This window comes from Glandiceps talaboti, chromosome 9 (genome assembly GCF_964340395.1).
Source record: "Glandiceps talaboti chromosome 9, keGlaTala1.1, whole genome shotgun sequence".
NCBI lineage: Eukaryota > Metazoa > Hemichordata > Enteropneusta > Spengelidae > Glandiceps > Glandiceps talaboti.
This window is the reverse complement of record NC_135557.1, coordinates 16,290,694-16,307,584: the sequence shown is the minus strand read 5'-3', so window position 1 is coordinate 16,307,584 and position 16,891 is coordinate 16,290,694. Positions and strand designations below refer to the sequence as shown.

Below are 16,891 nucleotides of genomic sequence, written 5' to 3'. Positions count from 1 at the left end.
TTGACATTGTAGATTAATTCATACGTTTTCACATCCCTAACAAATTTACTTTTTGATTTTTCAGAAAAAATATCCGACCACTCAAAATTATCAAGAGCCAAGGACTGTAGTAAGGAGATTCTGGATCATGTAAATACAGCTGTTAAAGAAGCCGAGAACCAAGTACGGTTACGAGACATTGTCAAGAAGACAGACAGATCACCATTTGAAAAATCCAATGACCCCATTGCAGTTGAATTTAGGGTATGTCTTGTTATATGTGTTCTCAAAATATTATTACTTAAAGGCCCATGTCAGAGAAGTAACATTTAGATGTTATTCCCCAATATTTTGCTTCATTCAGCCAAGGGAAATATGAGTGACATAAGGGGTCTTTGTTACTACAAATCGCTAGACGAATGTGTGAAGTATGCATGTACACACGTGCATGCAAGCCTGTGGTGTGTGTGTGTGTATGTGAGTGTGTGTTTGTGTACAGGTATTTTCTTGCTGAATGAAGAAAAATATTGGAGAGTAACATAATTATACCAGCGGCAGTAATACCAAACAAAAATAGGGGAAAGTTATTTGAACGTTTTGACTCGTATTTCGAAGACAGCAGAACCAGTGATGTAGACACATGTAGTCATGATGTAGAACAACCAGAGTATATATTCCGTATTTTTTGTTCAACTTGCCTCGTGCATGGTATAATTTATGATATGCTCTGTTCAGTGTACTTACAACCATGGGGTAAAAACTGTTTCGGAAGCGATATATCTTTGATTTAATTACATTGAAGACTGAAGGTAGTAATTCAAACATATCGTATGGAGTATGAAATTCAAGTTGTCTCTTTCCCATCAGTTTCATTGAGCCACACTTCTTTTTTGATAACTTAACTTCTTTTCTTTGTTTTCTTTTAGTCAATTGATTTCATGGCCAGGAAGCTGCTACATGATGGTCCTTTAACGTGGAGGCTAGGACGTGCCAAATCAATAGGTAAGAAAATTATTGGTTTGAAAATTATGTTTGCCAGAACCACTGTCAAGCCAGTATATCAAGCAGATATGATGTTTTAACGTTTGACTCTTATTTCAAATAGAAGGAAAGACACAAATGTTCATTCTTATGATGTAGAACAAACAGGGTTATAAATCCCATATTTCTAGTTCCAACACATTCACCTTGGCTTGCGTTGTTCAGTGTAACATTTGGTGTAGGAACACGACTTGACCATCTAATTTCTACCCTGACTTGTTTCAATCCTGCAGATCTCCATGTACTGTTACTAGAGGACCTACTTGTGTTGCTACAAAAAGATGACAACAGATATGTCTTAAAATTCCACAGTACAACGACACAGATGATGTCAGAACAGAAGAAAAATACACACAGTCCTATTGTTAAGTTATCAAATTTACTCTGTAGAAATGTAGCTACAGGTAAGTAAAACCTACACTAGCTATAACTGGGGTGTGATTTTTTCGATCAGACTCCTAACAACCCTATTCACTGAAAATTGTCAAAATACCGATAATTAGACATTGTACATGTTAATTAGAGGATACTTTTGTCCATAAGTAGTACAGTGATAGGTTGAAACCATGATTGCATTGGGGGCGCTGATTTTGGGGGCAGACCCCAAAATAAATTTTAATGGATATATCGCACCATACTGTGTGCGCTACTACATAAATATCTTTACCTACAGGTGATTTAACACTGTTCAGGGTGTACAATAATATGAGTAAGTTATTATACCTAACAAAACAGTTTCAAAAAACGTTCCAGTTGCAGCTACTGCAGCTTTAAATATACAGCACGCCCTCTAGTGTCATTTTGTGGTGAGGATATACACATATTATCATAAATATTATATATTATATACCCCAAATCTTCACAGATCGAAAACCTGCATCATCCCAATTTTACTGATATCTTTTCTCTGCTATGTTTAGAACGATTGATTCCGCCCATTCTATGATCACAATTTTTGTAATAGTTACATACTTTAGCTAGTCAGTGCACACATTACTAATTGGTGAATGCTATGAATCTAATATGCAGAGTTTGCTTCTAATGTATATATGGCAGAGACTGTCAAGGATAAACCACTCTCTAATGTACAAAAAACCAAAGCAAACCCAATTCGTAAATTAGTCCTATATCAGCTAATTTTTTTTTTTTTTTTTTTTTTTTTTTGTGCCCTCTCTGTAGACAAGAAAGCCTTTTTCCTGGTGAGTACATCTCAACTTGGACCTCAGATCTATGAACTTGTAGCGGGTACAAGTAGTGAACGTAAAACGTGGTCTGATGTCATTACACGTACGTCTGAAGGGATGAAGTATCAAGGAAACAGGAGGAGGGGCGCTAAAGTGGTAACGGCACCAAGTATACTTCCTCCTCCCCCAGATATAAATGAAGCTGAGGAAGAGAGGACAGAGGGTCTCATGTGAGTGTCATTGTCACTAATCTTTTAGGGAGTCAAAATATTAAGGGGGGGGGGGCATCACTGCAAGATATAAGAAATAAAGACATTTTCGTAACTTTGGGTTCTAGAGAGATTTCATGATTTTACATCACTTATATTGTGCCCTTGTCAAAAACCAAGTTGAAACTTGTTTTTCATTCATTGTTCAGTGGGAGGTCCTTACCATTGATGCATTGCATCATGGGAGTCAGCAGACATGCATATATAATATACAGAACATGAATATTCATGATTATTTCATTCAACGATAAAATACACTTGTCAGGAATAGTTATGTGATGTGTAATTATGAAATGACTCTCCAGAAACCAAAGTTGACAAAAATGCTCTTCTTTCCTGGAGTTGTGTTCACTTTAAATATTAGAAGGCCACACTAGTGTATACCACACAATGGCTTTCAAAGCCCTGAGACCATGCAAGACTTGTCACTTTTACTGAAAACATAAACTTTGAAACTCAATTAATTCCTATCTATTCCTGATACTGTTTCTAAATATGTCATATATTGCAAAAACTGTATATTTGTACTTCCAGGTGTTGTCGGCCATGATTGTTGCGATTAGAGTTTTCATTGAACGTTATCCTAAACTTATTCAAGTAATTTTCATTCCAAATATTTTTAGCTATTTACAATGTCTTTTTTGTGTGTGTGTGTTTTTTAATTGATTTTTCAGGGACACTGAGAAGATAAATGAGAAGAACAAAAGTCGAAGTATGGACAATTTAGACACTGTTGTGATTGAGAAAGCATTAGAAATTAAAAATCCACCGGAGTTAATTAACCCTAGTGATATAGTGGTTATAAACCACCAAGCAAACATTGAGAAAGCTGAAGCATTGTCCACACCATTGGAAAGACTCAAACAAACAGATGAAACGTTACACAAGGCACTAGAAGAGAAGAATAGAATACTTGCTGAAATACTGGGGGTACCTATGAACAGTGCAAACATGGAATCGGTAAGAAGCCTTGTATTATTGTAATGTAATAATAATAATGTTGGTTTTTAATATAGTGCTTTCCCACTCTGTGCTCAAAGCGCTTTACAATTATTACCCCTGGCATGGGTCAATGGCGGCACAACGGCCCTTTATACTTCTTCAACTCCCTAGGGAGCATACAGTCCATTGCAGCCTCTATAAGCACATAGAATTAAAGCATTCATATTGCAAGCTCTATCCTACCAGGTCCCCAAAATATACAGCTGAGTTGACTGAGGCACAGTACTCAAAAATAGGAAGCCTTCAATAATTACCGGGGAGGGGGGGAGTTGTTGTTGTTGTTCAAATCTTGCCCAAGGACTTTAGCAACTGAGAAACAAATGGCAGCAATGGGGCTCGGGCCAGTCTAACCATTTGCCCATCATGTCTCCACAGGAGTATGGGGAAAGAATACCTTGTGAATTAACTTTTGTGTAGTCCTGTTTCTCCCAACCTGTAATTTTTTGCTCCTCCTTCTGTTCACTACAGAATGATATAAATGGTGTACGTATAGACATTTCAGTCATATTACAAATGGTATTCACATTATTTTTGCTTTCAGAAAACACCTATCATAGAAGAAGAGAAAGTAGCGGACTCCACGGACTTAGTCCACGAATTAATGCTACACAGTAACAGACTGACACAGACAATCAATGAACACATGGATGGTATACCAAGTATCCCACCTAAAGAATCATCATGTAAGTTACTTGATATTAACAACGATTTTAAAGTATGTATGAGAAAAGAAGCTATGGCCTACTGAATCCTATGTACTTACTAAGACAGTAGGGATTGTATAGTCTTTCAATTCAAGGAAATAAACATATTTTCATAACTTTGAGTTCTTGCAAGTAATTTCATGATTTCACCTCACATAAATTTTGCTTGTGTGCCAAGAAACGTCAAATTGAAATGAATATGCATGATTCCTAAGTGCTTATTACTTTTCGATTCCTAAGTGCTTATTACTTTCAAATTCATGGTTATCTGACAGTAATAAGAACTTTGGAATCATGCATATTCATTTGTCATCTAATACATATTCATGTGTACTGACTCCCATGATGCAACACTGACCAGCTTCTAGAACAATGGGTGTGAAAAAAAGTTTTGATTTAGTGTTTTTTGGAAATTGCACAAAATTTATTTAATCATAAAGTGGCTTTCCTTGAAAATAACACAATGGACCTCCAAATTTATTTTGCTATTTCAAAAGGACCAGAACAAGCTTTCCCATGGCAAAATTTGTGGAAAGATTTTAGATAACTTTGAATTTCAGGGAAAGTGAACCCCGGAGTTGCATTTAACCTTAACTGGTAAACAGTTTTAGCACAGAAATCATTACAGTGTATGAAAGCATTATGTACAACAAGTAACACTGAAGTAAAGCACTTTCTCTATGTGCTACACTCCTTCACAGCATTCATATCAGTGTAAAGTGTACTCTTTCAATTGGTATATTTACAAGCCTTGCATGTGGCCTTTTTTAATGTGGTCAGTTAGCAAATGAAACAGTATACCTTTACACTTGATATGGCTGCTATAAATAATTGTGGTACAGTGTATATACAGAAAACGCTTTACTTTGATGGTATGAGTTGTAAAAATTCACGTTGGTATATTTTTGTTTATTTTGCTAGCACCAGTAAGTCGGTCCAATCGTCAGTCTGGGGGTGACTGGGGACAGCATTCGCCATCACTATCTTTAAATACTAAAATTATCAACATTTCCAAAGCTTTAACAGATAACCTTACAAGGTTGTTGGTAAGTACTTTTTATTATTATTATTATTATTATTATTATTATTATTATTATTATTATTATTATTATAATTATTATTATCAAGCCGGTTATATCATAGTAGCTAAAAAGGGTAACTGCGACTTGGAAGTTCGACTCGCACAAAAGTAAAAAAATGACGTACGACCGATCGTAGACGTCATTTTTAGCACAACTGAACTGAAGGTTCAGTAGTGCTATAGGCATGGCAAAGTGTCTGTGTGTGTGTGTGTGTGTGTGTGTGTGTGTGTGTGTGTGTGTGTGTGTGTGTGTGTGTGTGTGTGTGTGTGTGTGTAAACAACTTAAAGTCAAAAACTGTTGAACCGATTGCCATGATATTTGGTGGGGCCATTACCTTGGGTGTCTAGTTGGGAAATTGTTCAAATCAAAATGATCGCATCACAGGTGTGTGATTTGGGTCAAAAAACTTAAACTCAGAAACTACTGGGCAGATTGGTGCGAAATTTGGTGGGAACATTCTTTAGGGGGTGTAAAGTAAGATTTGTTAATGAAATGATGATTCCATCAGTGATATGCAAATTAGGGCTGAAAATGTGTCTTTTTGGTTAAAAATCTATAATTCCAAAACTACTTAGCAGATTGGGCTGAAATTTAATGGAAATGCATTTAGGGATGTATGGACAAAGATATGTTAAGCATACCATGATTCCATGAGTGATATGGAATTAAGGTGTAAAAATGTGAATTTTGGTCAAAAACTTATATCTCAAAAACTACTAAGTGAATGAGTTTGAAACTTGGTGAGATGTTTCTAGAAGTGTTATTCTTTGTCATTGCTTTTCCTCAAAAATCTTCAACTCTGAAATTACCCAGTAGATTGAGCTTAACTTTGTTGAGAATGTGTAGATTTGTCCTCATTAATAGCTGACACAGTGAGAACAGTACATTGTTAATTAACTATAATGTTTACTTTACTATTTCCTCTGGTGGTAAAGCCTGCAGCATGGCCAGTTTGGTTTATGACTGGATTATGTAATATATTGTAAGACAGCTGTTTCATCACCTACCCATATAAACTGAATGTAGCTGGCTTTTACAATATTACAATAAGACAACCAAGAAAGATAAACCTGTTACATTGGTATGACTTGGTTCCAAATTGATTTTAAAAAATAAAGAAGTACAAAACCTTGTAGACACATCCCTTTAAAGTTTGATTAGGATGTTGCTATACTTGTCTTGTACACTTCCAACATAGGATGGCTGGATTATGATGATGGAAATTAGGTATGAAAATTTTGTTTTGGTTACAACTTTAAATCTTCAAAAAATTATATATCTATCATTGCCCTGAACATGAAGTTGTGCGACAACGCAATATTTGCGCTATTTTTTACTTTTGTGCGAGTCGCACTTCCAAGTCGCAGATACCCTTTTTAGGTACCCTTACATCCCTCATCAAGCACATGAGCCCATAGAACAAAAAATACGGAATACATACTCTGGTCATTCTATGTCACGACAACGCGTGTCTACATCACTGCTTCTGCTGTGTTTGAAATATGAGTCAAAACACTCAAAATTACCATTACTTTCCCTGATTTTTCTTTCATATTACTGGCACTGGTATATTTATGTTATTCCCCAATATTTTTCTTCATTCAGCCGGAAACTTTAGCTATAGATTTAGCTATATTGTAGTCACAGCATTGCCTACTCAGCAGCAAAGTAGATATCGTTATGCTTAGATGTACTGAGTGATGTATTAGACAACAAACCTCGGTAACTGTAAGATGCAACAAATTTGAAATTATCAGTAATGACACACACATACAATTGTGGCACATCTTTGATCTGACCCTACTAAATTCAGTACAAAGACACAGACCTAATTTGGTAATGTATCAATATGTTGCGATAGATTATCGTTCGTTCTTCGATTGGAAGCACTGTAACGGTATCTCTATTTGCAGGGAGCATTGGCAGAAGAAAAACAAGAAAGACGAAGGAAAGACCTGGAGCATAAACAAACAGAAGAAAGTGAACTCCAAAACATTACAGAAGAAGTGAAAACTTTATCAATATCGGATACAGAGTCACCAGTCATACATAGGCACTTATCTGACTCCCCTAATAGTCAGATTAGAGGTAGTCGGCCCAACAGTTTCCTGTCAGTGGGTTCATCCTCAGCAGATGGACATGACTATGAAGAAATTGAAGATTATCATCAACGAGAATCCTCAGGGGAAGAATCAGGTAACCATAGCAACAAGTACCCTTAGCAACTGTTACCATAATAAGATACCTTGTAGTTTTTCATACCGAGTATAAGTGTCTTGGGGAAGAAACAGTTAACAATAGCAACTGTTCCTGTAGCAACAAGTAACCAGAGCAACTGTTACCATAGGATACCTTATAGTTGTTCATACTGAGTATAAGTGTATTGGGGAGAAACCGTTAACAATAGCAATTGTTCCCATAGCAACAAGTAACCATAGTAATAATTATCATAACAACTATTATCCTGAATATGATACCTTAATGTATAAGTATATTGGGGAAGATGCAGGTAAACATGGCAACTGTTACCATAACAACAGTGTTACCTTGATAAGGACACTTCATAATGCTGTACGTTTAAGTACAATGGTTATATCATAGGTAATGTCATGGGTTTCCCTTAATTGAAATATTGTGTTATCCAATGGCTTTGCTTGTAAATTAATACTCGTGTCCATCCATCCATTCATTATTCATATATCATACGTAGTTGAAAGGTAATCTCATTTTGTTATCAATGATGCTATCAGAGAGAGTGCAAGATAGAGGAAGGGGATGACTTAGACTCTGTGTTTGGATGCATGTGTGAATGTGTGTGTGTGTGTGTGTGTGTGTGTGTGTGTGTGTGTGTGTGTGTGTATGTATGTATGTATGTATGTATGTATGTACCGGTATGTGTTTATGTATGCATACATGTACATGTTTTTGTGTACGTGTGTACAGTTATGTCATAAAGAATTGATGGTTGATGTTATTGGCAACTGTAGCTTACTTGAGAGTCTGACACAGTATGTATGTGTGGGTGGGTTTGTGTAAATGTCTGTACAAGTATGTGCATGAATGAGTGTTTGTATGAGTTTATGTATGTGTATTATAATGAGTATGTGTCTGAATGCATGGGTATGTCCATGTGTGATCATATGAGACAAAGAGTAGAGCAATCAATTCATCACCCATACATATCCACGATGTAAAGTCATATAAATTAACCGAGTACTCATGTTTGTTTTCTATCCTGCTATAGCGCAATCACCCTGTAATATGCCACCACCAGAAAGCCTTGATGCATCATCCGTCAGTGAAGACACCACTAACTTAAATAGATCAGAGAGTTTTTGATATTAAGGTTAGATTTGTGTTCCGCTATCTCCGCATGTATCATACGTGCAATGATTGCAATGAATGTGTAGTCGATTGATAGTTACATGTGTTTATAGAGAGAGATGAGTCAAATCAACTATAAAGCTGATAAAGTGTTAATCTGGTAATCAAGCCTTCGATTTATTGAGCTTATGTAACTTTGTGCAATTGTTCCTAATTTCAATAATCTTGATACAGCAATGTTCGACCAACTGTATTTCTTAGCCTGTCTCAAGCTGTGCTGAAACTACCTACTAGCAGCAAGATTCTCTATTGATCATAGTGTAATCTTTCACTCCCTGATGTTTATTTCGTGTACATTTCACCAGTGGTGTTTTAAGTAGAGTCATCAGGATAGGGACACTGGGATATCTAATCTGGTATGATACTAGTAAACAAAGTTGCAGTGTTGTATTGTGTTCTAATTACTAATTTAATATCAATTATTGGAGTTGTTTGTTTACCTTGTGAGTGAAGTGAGTGAGTGTATATGTGTCATTATCTGTGTAATGACTAGCCAGTTTTGGTCTTATTAACAATGTGTTTCAATTAAACATCAGGGAGTGAAAGATTACACTGTGATTAATAGAGAAACATGTAGGTAGTTTTAGCACAGCTTGAGACAGACTAAGAGATACAGTTGGTCGAACATCATTGTATGCACTCCTTGTCATAGAAATGGTCACTCTGAGATAGGGAGGTTATCGAACCATCTGACATCCAGCAATTTACCATCTGATTCTTAAGACGCAAACACCCATATTAGTACAGTGTAGTAAATTGTATGTTTAGACTGGGGAGATAGCCATGGATTGGGAATACTCCACCTCAGTGAAGTGCAAACAATTGTGTACCAAGATAGGTCTGCAGAATATTACCAACTTTCACTTAAACGATATCCCAAAACTAACGAGTTTAATTTTAACCTTTGTTCTGCAGAATATCTATAGGAAGAAATGGGTGATGCAAGCATAGAAAACTGCCAGGAGAGGACACTGAGTTGGTCCACAAAATGCAGCCAAGGGTAGCATTATTCAGCTCAAGAACCAAATATATCTCCTTAATGTGTGCCATTATGAGAAAAAAAGAATATGAAAAAAAAATGAAATGTACTTAGCAGCTCCGATGAAATGTACTGTAGGGTTCTAATCATGTGTGATGTCAAATTATGGAATGAACCTGTCTATTTTGTTGGGTTGGGAGGTCAGGGGTCAAGTTACAGATGTTTAGTTTGTTGTTGTAGATATACATTATGATGGATAGGTACACAGAATTTTTTTTTTCTCTTTTGGGATTTGGCTTGCTAGTTGATTCTAGTAACAATATATGTTGCTGCTGTGCTCAATGGTCAATCAGAATCCTTCAAACATATATCCAAATTTATGAGTTGTCAGCTTTTGCAGTGTTTTTCTCAGTGCCGCAATGGTGTTTCATTAAAAAAGAAAGACAATTGCTAAGCATCATTTAACTTTTAATTTGTCATAGCTATTACATAGGCAACTACAACTAAAAACAAAAGTATTCACATTGTTGAACTCTTGAGGGCACTGTTCTGACTCTAGCGGCCATTTTGAAATGTGCTGCACATACTATACAGAAAGTGTTTTCATATATTTGAATTATTGATCGTAGTTTGATCTGCAGCAGATTACATTTAACTGCAGTATTTTGAAGAAAAAAATATGTATTTATAAATGAGTAAACAAGAGCAGAAGAATTGTGAAAATTTTGATGTTCTGAAACAATTTGTGTTTTTTTAGCAGGCTGAAAGTTGGTATACCTTTTTGTGGGTCCGATATACAGATGATTCCCAATTTGTTTATGTATATATAAGACTTCCAAGAAGTCTTATCTAAGTCTGTGTATCTTATGCTGACATGTAAATATATTCCTTGATAGCAATCAAAAGTTGTACTCTCAATTGGTTCTTTACTCTGGGGATGGAGGGTTTTCAGGTGTTGGGGGAGTGGGGGTAGGGGTGGGGGTAGTAGAAGATTTTCACTTTAAAAAAAAATCACTGTCACTTGGAAACGTAGCAGGGTCTATTTTGGATGGTGTTTTTTTTTTCAACCCTAACATTCTCTGTTAGTCATGAATATTTCAAATGATGACGCTCTCTAACTCTTGTGTGATGTAGGGGTTAATATAAGAATTGCTTTGGCAAGAATGCGACAACTTTCAAATATAACAGGAATTCTTCAAACAGTGATGGTAGCTTGAAGACATACAAGGAGAGCTTACACAATTGTATCATATGCAAATTTATGGTCCTTGTTCAAGGTATAGTCTTTTGTGATACAGGATATCAAATTATGTGTTTTTAATCTGAACAGTCCGTGTTAGCAAAACATTGCTTTTGTACAGAAGTTTTCATGAAATTCACAATACTGAATACTCCAGTAATTATATACAATGTAAACCAGACAACATAAAGCACTTTATCGTCAAATTTTCTCTGAAACAGAACTTTCCTTGCATGGTTTTAGTTATACTTTCCTATTTTCAAAGTTCCTTTGTCGATATTTTCCGTTTCGTTTTTGTTGGAGACGCCACAAAGTTTCACTGGCAACAAATTTAATCCTTCTGCAATGAAGTGAATGATAAGTCAGGGCTTAAATTTAACTTCAAATTTGGGTTCTCCGACCTGGTCATGTCAACTTTTTCAGCTACAGCTGTTGATATTAATTATTCTCCCACTGTGTACAGACAGTAAAACTGCTTTGATCTATCTACTAGAACAACAACTGAGGCAATGAAGTGTTGCCAAGAGGATAATTTTCATTTTAGTTTGTGAAAGCCGTTCCTAAACAGTCGTTTTGAGTCACTCGTTAAAAGGCTTACCAGCAATTTGATATCAACCAAATGGTCAGTGCAGTGCAGACTAGATCGAAGTACCACTCACAGTCACCAAGCAGGCAGGAGAAATTAAGCAGGGATGTTATAAAGTGTGGGTTGATTCCAAATGGCTACTGCTTCCCCAGGTGGAAAATTATTCCCCGTTTTCAACCTAAGGTGATGTTAATCATCACTTATTCTTCAAATGTACATTTTATTCAAGAGCTCCATTATGTTAATATGGATGGAACCTCGTGAGGGTTTGGTGTCATACTGGTATCATGATAGATCATGTCAAATTATTGCGTTTACTAGCCTTGCCCCAAATTGTGACCTATCCATGACACCAGGAATTTTCTATGTGATACTAGTAAACCCAAATCATTGTTTAAAAAAACAAAAACTATACATTTTGGAATACACAATGAATTGTTTAAAATCATCATAATTGGACTGCATTATTACTTTCTCAGTCTGTAGTATTGTGTGATGGGTCAGACAACTACACTTTATCACTTTATTTGGGGGGGGGGGGGGGTTAGAGCTTTTCTTACAAAATGATGGAAAAAAAACAGGATATTTTAAAAGTTGTTGTATGTTATCCATGTGAATATGAAATATACCTTCACGTCAGACCAAGATAAATACTGATAAAATGCTGAATCAATTGTCCTGTCCAGCAAATATTGAACACAACTGTCATACCTACCAAATGCTCAATCGATTGTTGTGCTAATCAATTTGCTGATCCAACTGTCCTGCTCTACCAACTGCTAATTGCGCTGACCAAGAAATGTTACATTAACTGTCCTCCAATGAATTGTCATTTATTTCCATTTGGAGTATACAATAATGGGTTTTTGATTCTCGATATCTGAAATAGGATTTGACCGCTTAGGCTCATCATAAAATAGTGATCATTCAAATTCCAAGTCGACAACGTGACTTCCAGTCAAAGTGTGACACATGCATAACTATAGTATGTGCGAGATTATATCGATCTTGTTCTATATTGACCATCTCACATGAGATAAAATGCTATTGCAGGTAGCGAGAATTGCGAAGTAAACTTTTCATAATGCCAGTAATCCCGCTGTCTTGATGTTCTGCATTTGCTTTGGTTTAGAGAATATATGCTTTGCTTTTCAGGACATATGCTTTTGACACACTGAACAATTCATTGTTGAGGGCACCCCCCACGTTGTTGTAAGCAACAGCATTTGTGGAGTGCTCCACAACAATAATTTTGTCAGCGTAATAGTTTGGCTAAATCAAACCCAGGAATGAAATCCAGGGTCTATGGATAGATATGGTCAATATCTTTTTTTATGAATTCTGCAGGCCATACAAATATCACCCTGGTAGTTGAGCCTTCGGTTTTCTAAGATAGACACAAACTAAAACTATTGTCGCAACATGTTCATACAACAGTGATAAGCTATTGAATGGATGTTGGTTTAATTATAGTCTCAGTAGGGAGGCATCTCTGAAAACTAGTTTATTTAGAGTTTCATCAACTTACAGTGCTGTTATATCACTTCCAATGTTTACACTATGTTGATCACAGGGTGATTAGAATCGTACAACAGAGGAATCGCTATGATCCACTTGTGTAATCTACCACAATAAAGAGCAATAGATTAAGTTCTATCTTAGGAAACCGAAGGCTCAACTACCAGTGTCATAATATCATTGTAAATATGTGTAAGAGATGTTCAGACTTTTTCTCTGTATAACATTGAGGTTTTTGCTGACAAAGGACAAGTTGAACAATTTATGCAAATAAGATATTTGTTCTGATTTTGAATTTGACCATCAGGTTTTGATTGGACTTAGTATTGTTAAATGATAACTGTATAACCAGACAAGAAAATACAAGAGTATAGATGTTGAGATTTCAAAATCCAGATTATCACCAGATGTTAAAATAACCTCTAGCTGAAATCTTTATATCATGCATGTTTACTCAAGATAAAACAGTCATGTCACTTACTAATGAGCAATGCTCATAAAAACTTTACTCTTTTACACTGGGTGTCACACCCTTACACAGGGATCTCCACAGGGGGTGGCACACCCATACATAGTAAACTACAAATGGGTGTTTTCACAGGGGTTGTCACACCTATGTATTAAAAATTAAATTTGTCCTTCAAAAGGACAATACCACTCACTGTATGCCTCCATTTTGAACAGGAACAAAGATTTAACACATTCAGTAACATTATAATTATCTTGGTGTATACACAGAATCAACGCCCTATCAACGACAGTAGAATTGGACAATAACCATAGCAACAACAGATTTGCACAATAACCATAGTAACATTGGTAGAGTTTGACAATAACCATCGCAACTACAGTAGAATTGGACAATAACCATAGCAAAGACAATAGAATTGGACAATAACCATAGAAACAACAGTATAGTTGGACGATAACCATAGCAACAACAGTATAGTTGGACAATAACCATAGTAACATCGGTAGAGTTGGACAAGAACCATAGTAACATCGGTAGAGTTGGACAAGTTCATTTGACTGCAACATTTAAACCCGTCACTGTAACATACAAAGTTTATTTGTGAATCATGATATTATTATATAGTTGTCTTTAGTTTCTGTGGTTATTTTTTTTTTGGTTTTTTCTTACTTTTAAATTGACTAGATTTACTTTTGAGAATCAGTTCATAAAAATGTGTGCTTACACAGAGAGTTTTAGAACTTTTAGCAGAAGAGGGAATAGAATACGTTGATTTTATAGCAGAGCTTTAAAATCAACTGTTTATTACTACCAAACATTTTGTGTATGTGATCCATTTACATTATTTTTCTTCTCCTTGTAGTAGTTCATGCAAAAAAAGCTATTTAAAAATTCTTTGAAAAATTTGTATTGGAGAGCAATTTTGTGAACTGAACAGAGTAGGTATCAGTGACGATAACAGTAACTATAGCAACTATTGTATATTATGTATCTGCCTATGAAGTAAATACAGTTGATACAAGTAAACTGTTCTGTGTGTTGTGTTTATTTTATCAAGCATTTGTGAAGTCATTACTATTGGAATACATAGGTATACATGTATGTGTGTATGGATGGCAGGATGGGTGGGTGGATGGATGGATGTGGATGTATGTATGTATGTATGTATAGATGGATGGATGTGTATATGTATGTATGGATGGATGTATGTGGAAAAAGAAATGCATAAGGAACAAGTTATACATATATGGCTATATATATTTACATATATGTGTGTGTGTGTGTGTCTGAGCATGTGCGTGTTCATATATCTATACATACATGGATATATATATATAGTTATATGTAGAGTTATATATATATATATATATATATATATATATATATATAGATATGTGTGTGTATGTATGTATGTAAGTATGTGTGTCTGAGCACGTGTATTGCAGATGCATACATGGGTTTGATATCAGCATGTTAATTTTACATTTATACCAGTTTGACTTCATGTCAATTGAAATACCCTTATACAGAATCAGCCATCAAAATGTAAAGATTCAGTTGATATGAAAATTAGGTTTTCACAAGCCATGATACAACTATCAAACTGCTGCCGTTGGTGGCACTCCTTTATCTCCCCCCACCCATATTTTAATATGTGTAATTATACAGTAACCCCCACCCTCCACTTCAGAGATGTACTAACAGTGGAAAATCAACTTCAGCGTCCATACATTACAATTGGGAGATTATTCTTTACAAACAGATGTGGGCTTTGCAAACAAGAAAGATACCAGTGATAATGTGATTAACGAAAATTACAATAAGACTTGGGGAGCTTGTATTTCAACCATTTTGTAAAGTCACACGATAGTATAGGGCCACTATATATATCAATTATTTTTGTTGCAAGACAAGTTATAATTAATATTAATATTTAAACAATAATGTACGCCCTCCCAGCCCATAATGGACGAAAGCAAACTTTGAACGACATTATTGTTATTATTTTATAGTTTTGCCAATTCCAGTGAATTTGTAGACCGAGAAACGCAAAACAACATATAATATACACAGCGCTGAACATCGTCTGCCATGTTCAGCCCGGAAGCTGAATACTAATCATAGCGACACACGTACGTACACGTACACACACATATACACTTCAATGAACTGCTGTGAACACAAATTTGTTTCATGAATGCATTGTATTTTTAAGCAGTGGAAATGACAATCATAAGTAACAACATAATTTTCGAAAAAATACCTTACGGACATAAGCTTGTATTGTTATGCTCGTTCCGGGGCCGCGATGCCCAATAACGGAGTACATTATCAGTAATAATGTACAGCGATGACGTCACAAAATTCACTGGAATTGGTAATGCTATAATATAATAATATGTAATGGTATTATTGTTCATATGTCATGTTTGTCGATATTGATACATTTTAATGTTTGTTTGTTTGCTTGTTTTTCGTAAACATAAGCCCCCTGATATGTGATGGAAGCTTAAGAAGTGAAATGAAAAGAATCGATTTTAACTGAACGTGCGAAATTGAAATAAATGTGAAATTGATTTAGTTGGATTTATCTAATAATCGATAATCCGATCTATAATCGATAATCCGTCTCTTGATTGACAACAAAATAGTCAATCAAACTTCCACTTTCAAATGAATCTTCCTCCAGAACTCTCATCAAAGTGTTTGCGGTCATCTCTGGTGATAACAGTCGACCCTTTTCTTGCAAATCTGCAGCAGATCGCCTCATTTCTGGATCGCCGAGTTTTTCACGGTATTCTGCCGACATGTCGGTGTCGATGGGTCCTGGCGAATAGTTGATTACCCGGATGTCAGGTTCTTCAAGTGCAAGGACTTTAAACGTTATATCTCTAGCAGCTTTTGAAGCGCCATACAGAGACGTATACCTGTAGGGTACGGTAGAACACTTACTTGAAATATTAATAACAGAGCGGCGAAGCCCGTCTGTCTTTTTGAACATTTGTAGGAATTTCGAGGTCAGATAAATCGCAGACGTGACGTTAAAACCGAAGTAGTCCTGCAGCTCTTGTGGGTTATCGAATTCTTTTACAGTTTTGGTGATATCTCCCATTGATCCCGCATTGTTGATTAGCATGGCATGTTGAAATTTTGTGACGTCCTCACAGCCGAGGAGATTGAGAATACTCGGGGAGAGAGTTTTCATGTTACCCAGGTCACATACAAAGGTGTTCACCTCGATCTTTTCGCCATACGCTGTATCTAACATCCGTTTTGTTTCTTCGAGTCCCTCTTTCGACCGACCCGTCAAAACCATCTCGGACTTCGGTGCTATTCGTCCCGCAAGTGCTAGGGCAACCCCTCGTCCTATGCCCCTACTAGCTCCCGTAATGAGACAGTAAGATTGGACTCCGAACACACCGACCATTTTGCCGAGTCTTTGGTACGCCAT

At 36.0% G+C, this 16,891-nt stretch overlaps 1 protein-coding gene and 1 pseudogene across 11 annotated transcripts in view; one reads left to right on the top strand and one right to left on the bottom strand.

Annotated features, from left to right (window-relative positions):
• Positions 1-10,569, top strand: part of LOC144440219 (rho guanine nucleotide exchange factor 11-like) — a 145,102-nt gene extending 134,533 nt beyond the window's left edge. For 10 of the 11 annotated variants that reach the window (XM_078129528.1, XM_078129535.1, XM_078129533.1 and 7 more), the window contains 10 exons: positions 65-243; positions 906-981; positions 1,254-1,424; positions 2,200-2,434; positions 3,148-3,433; positions 4,017-4,158; positions 5,101-5,225; positions 7,175-7,457; positions 8,506-8,607; positions 9,561-10,569. In XM_078129528.1, the coding sequence (XP_077985654.1) occupies positions 65-243; positions 906-981; positions 1,254-1,424; positions 2,200-2,434; positions 3,148-3,433; positions 4,017-4,158; positions 5,101-5,225; positions 7,175-7,457; positions 8,506-8,600 (1,592 nt within the window). In that variant the 3' untranslated portion in view covers positions 8,601-8,607; positions 9,561-10,569. The remainder of the gene's footprint in view (positions 1-64; positions 244-905; positions 982-1,253; positions 1,425-2,199; positions 2,435-3,147; positions 3,434-4,016; positions 4,159-5,100; positions 5,226-7,174; positions 7,458-8,505; positions 8,608-9,560) is intronic. The other variant, XM_078129534.1, reaches the window with a different exon arrangement.
• A 5,482-nt stretch (positions 10,570-16,051) lies between these two features.
• Positions 16,052-16,891, bottom strand: LOC144439875 (sepiapterin reductase pseudogene; annotated as a pseudogene).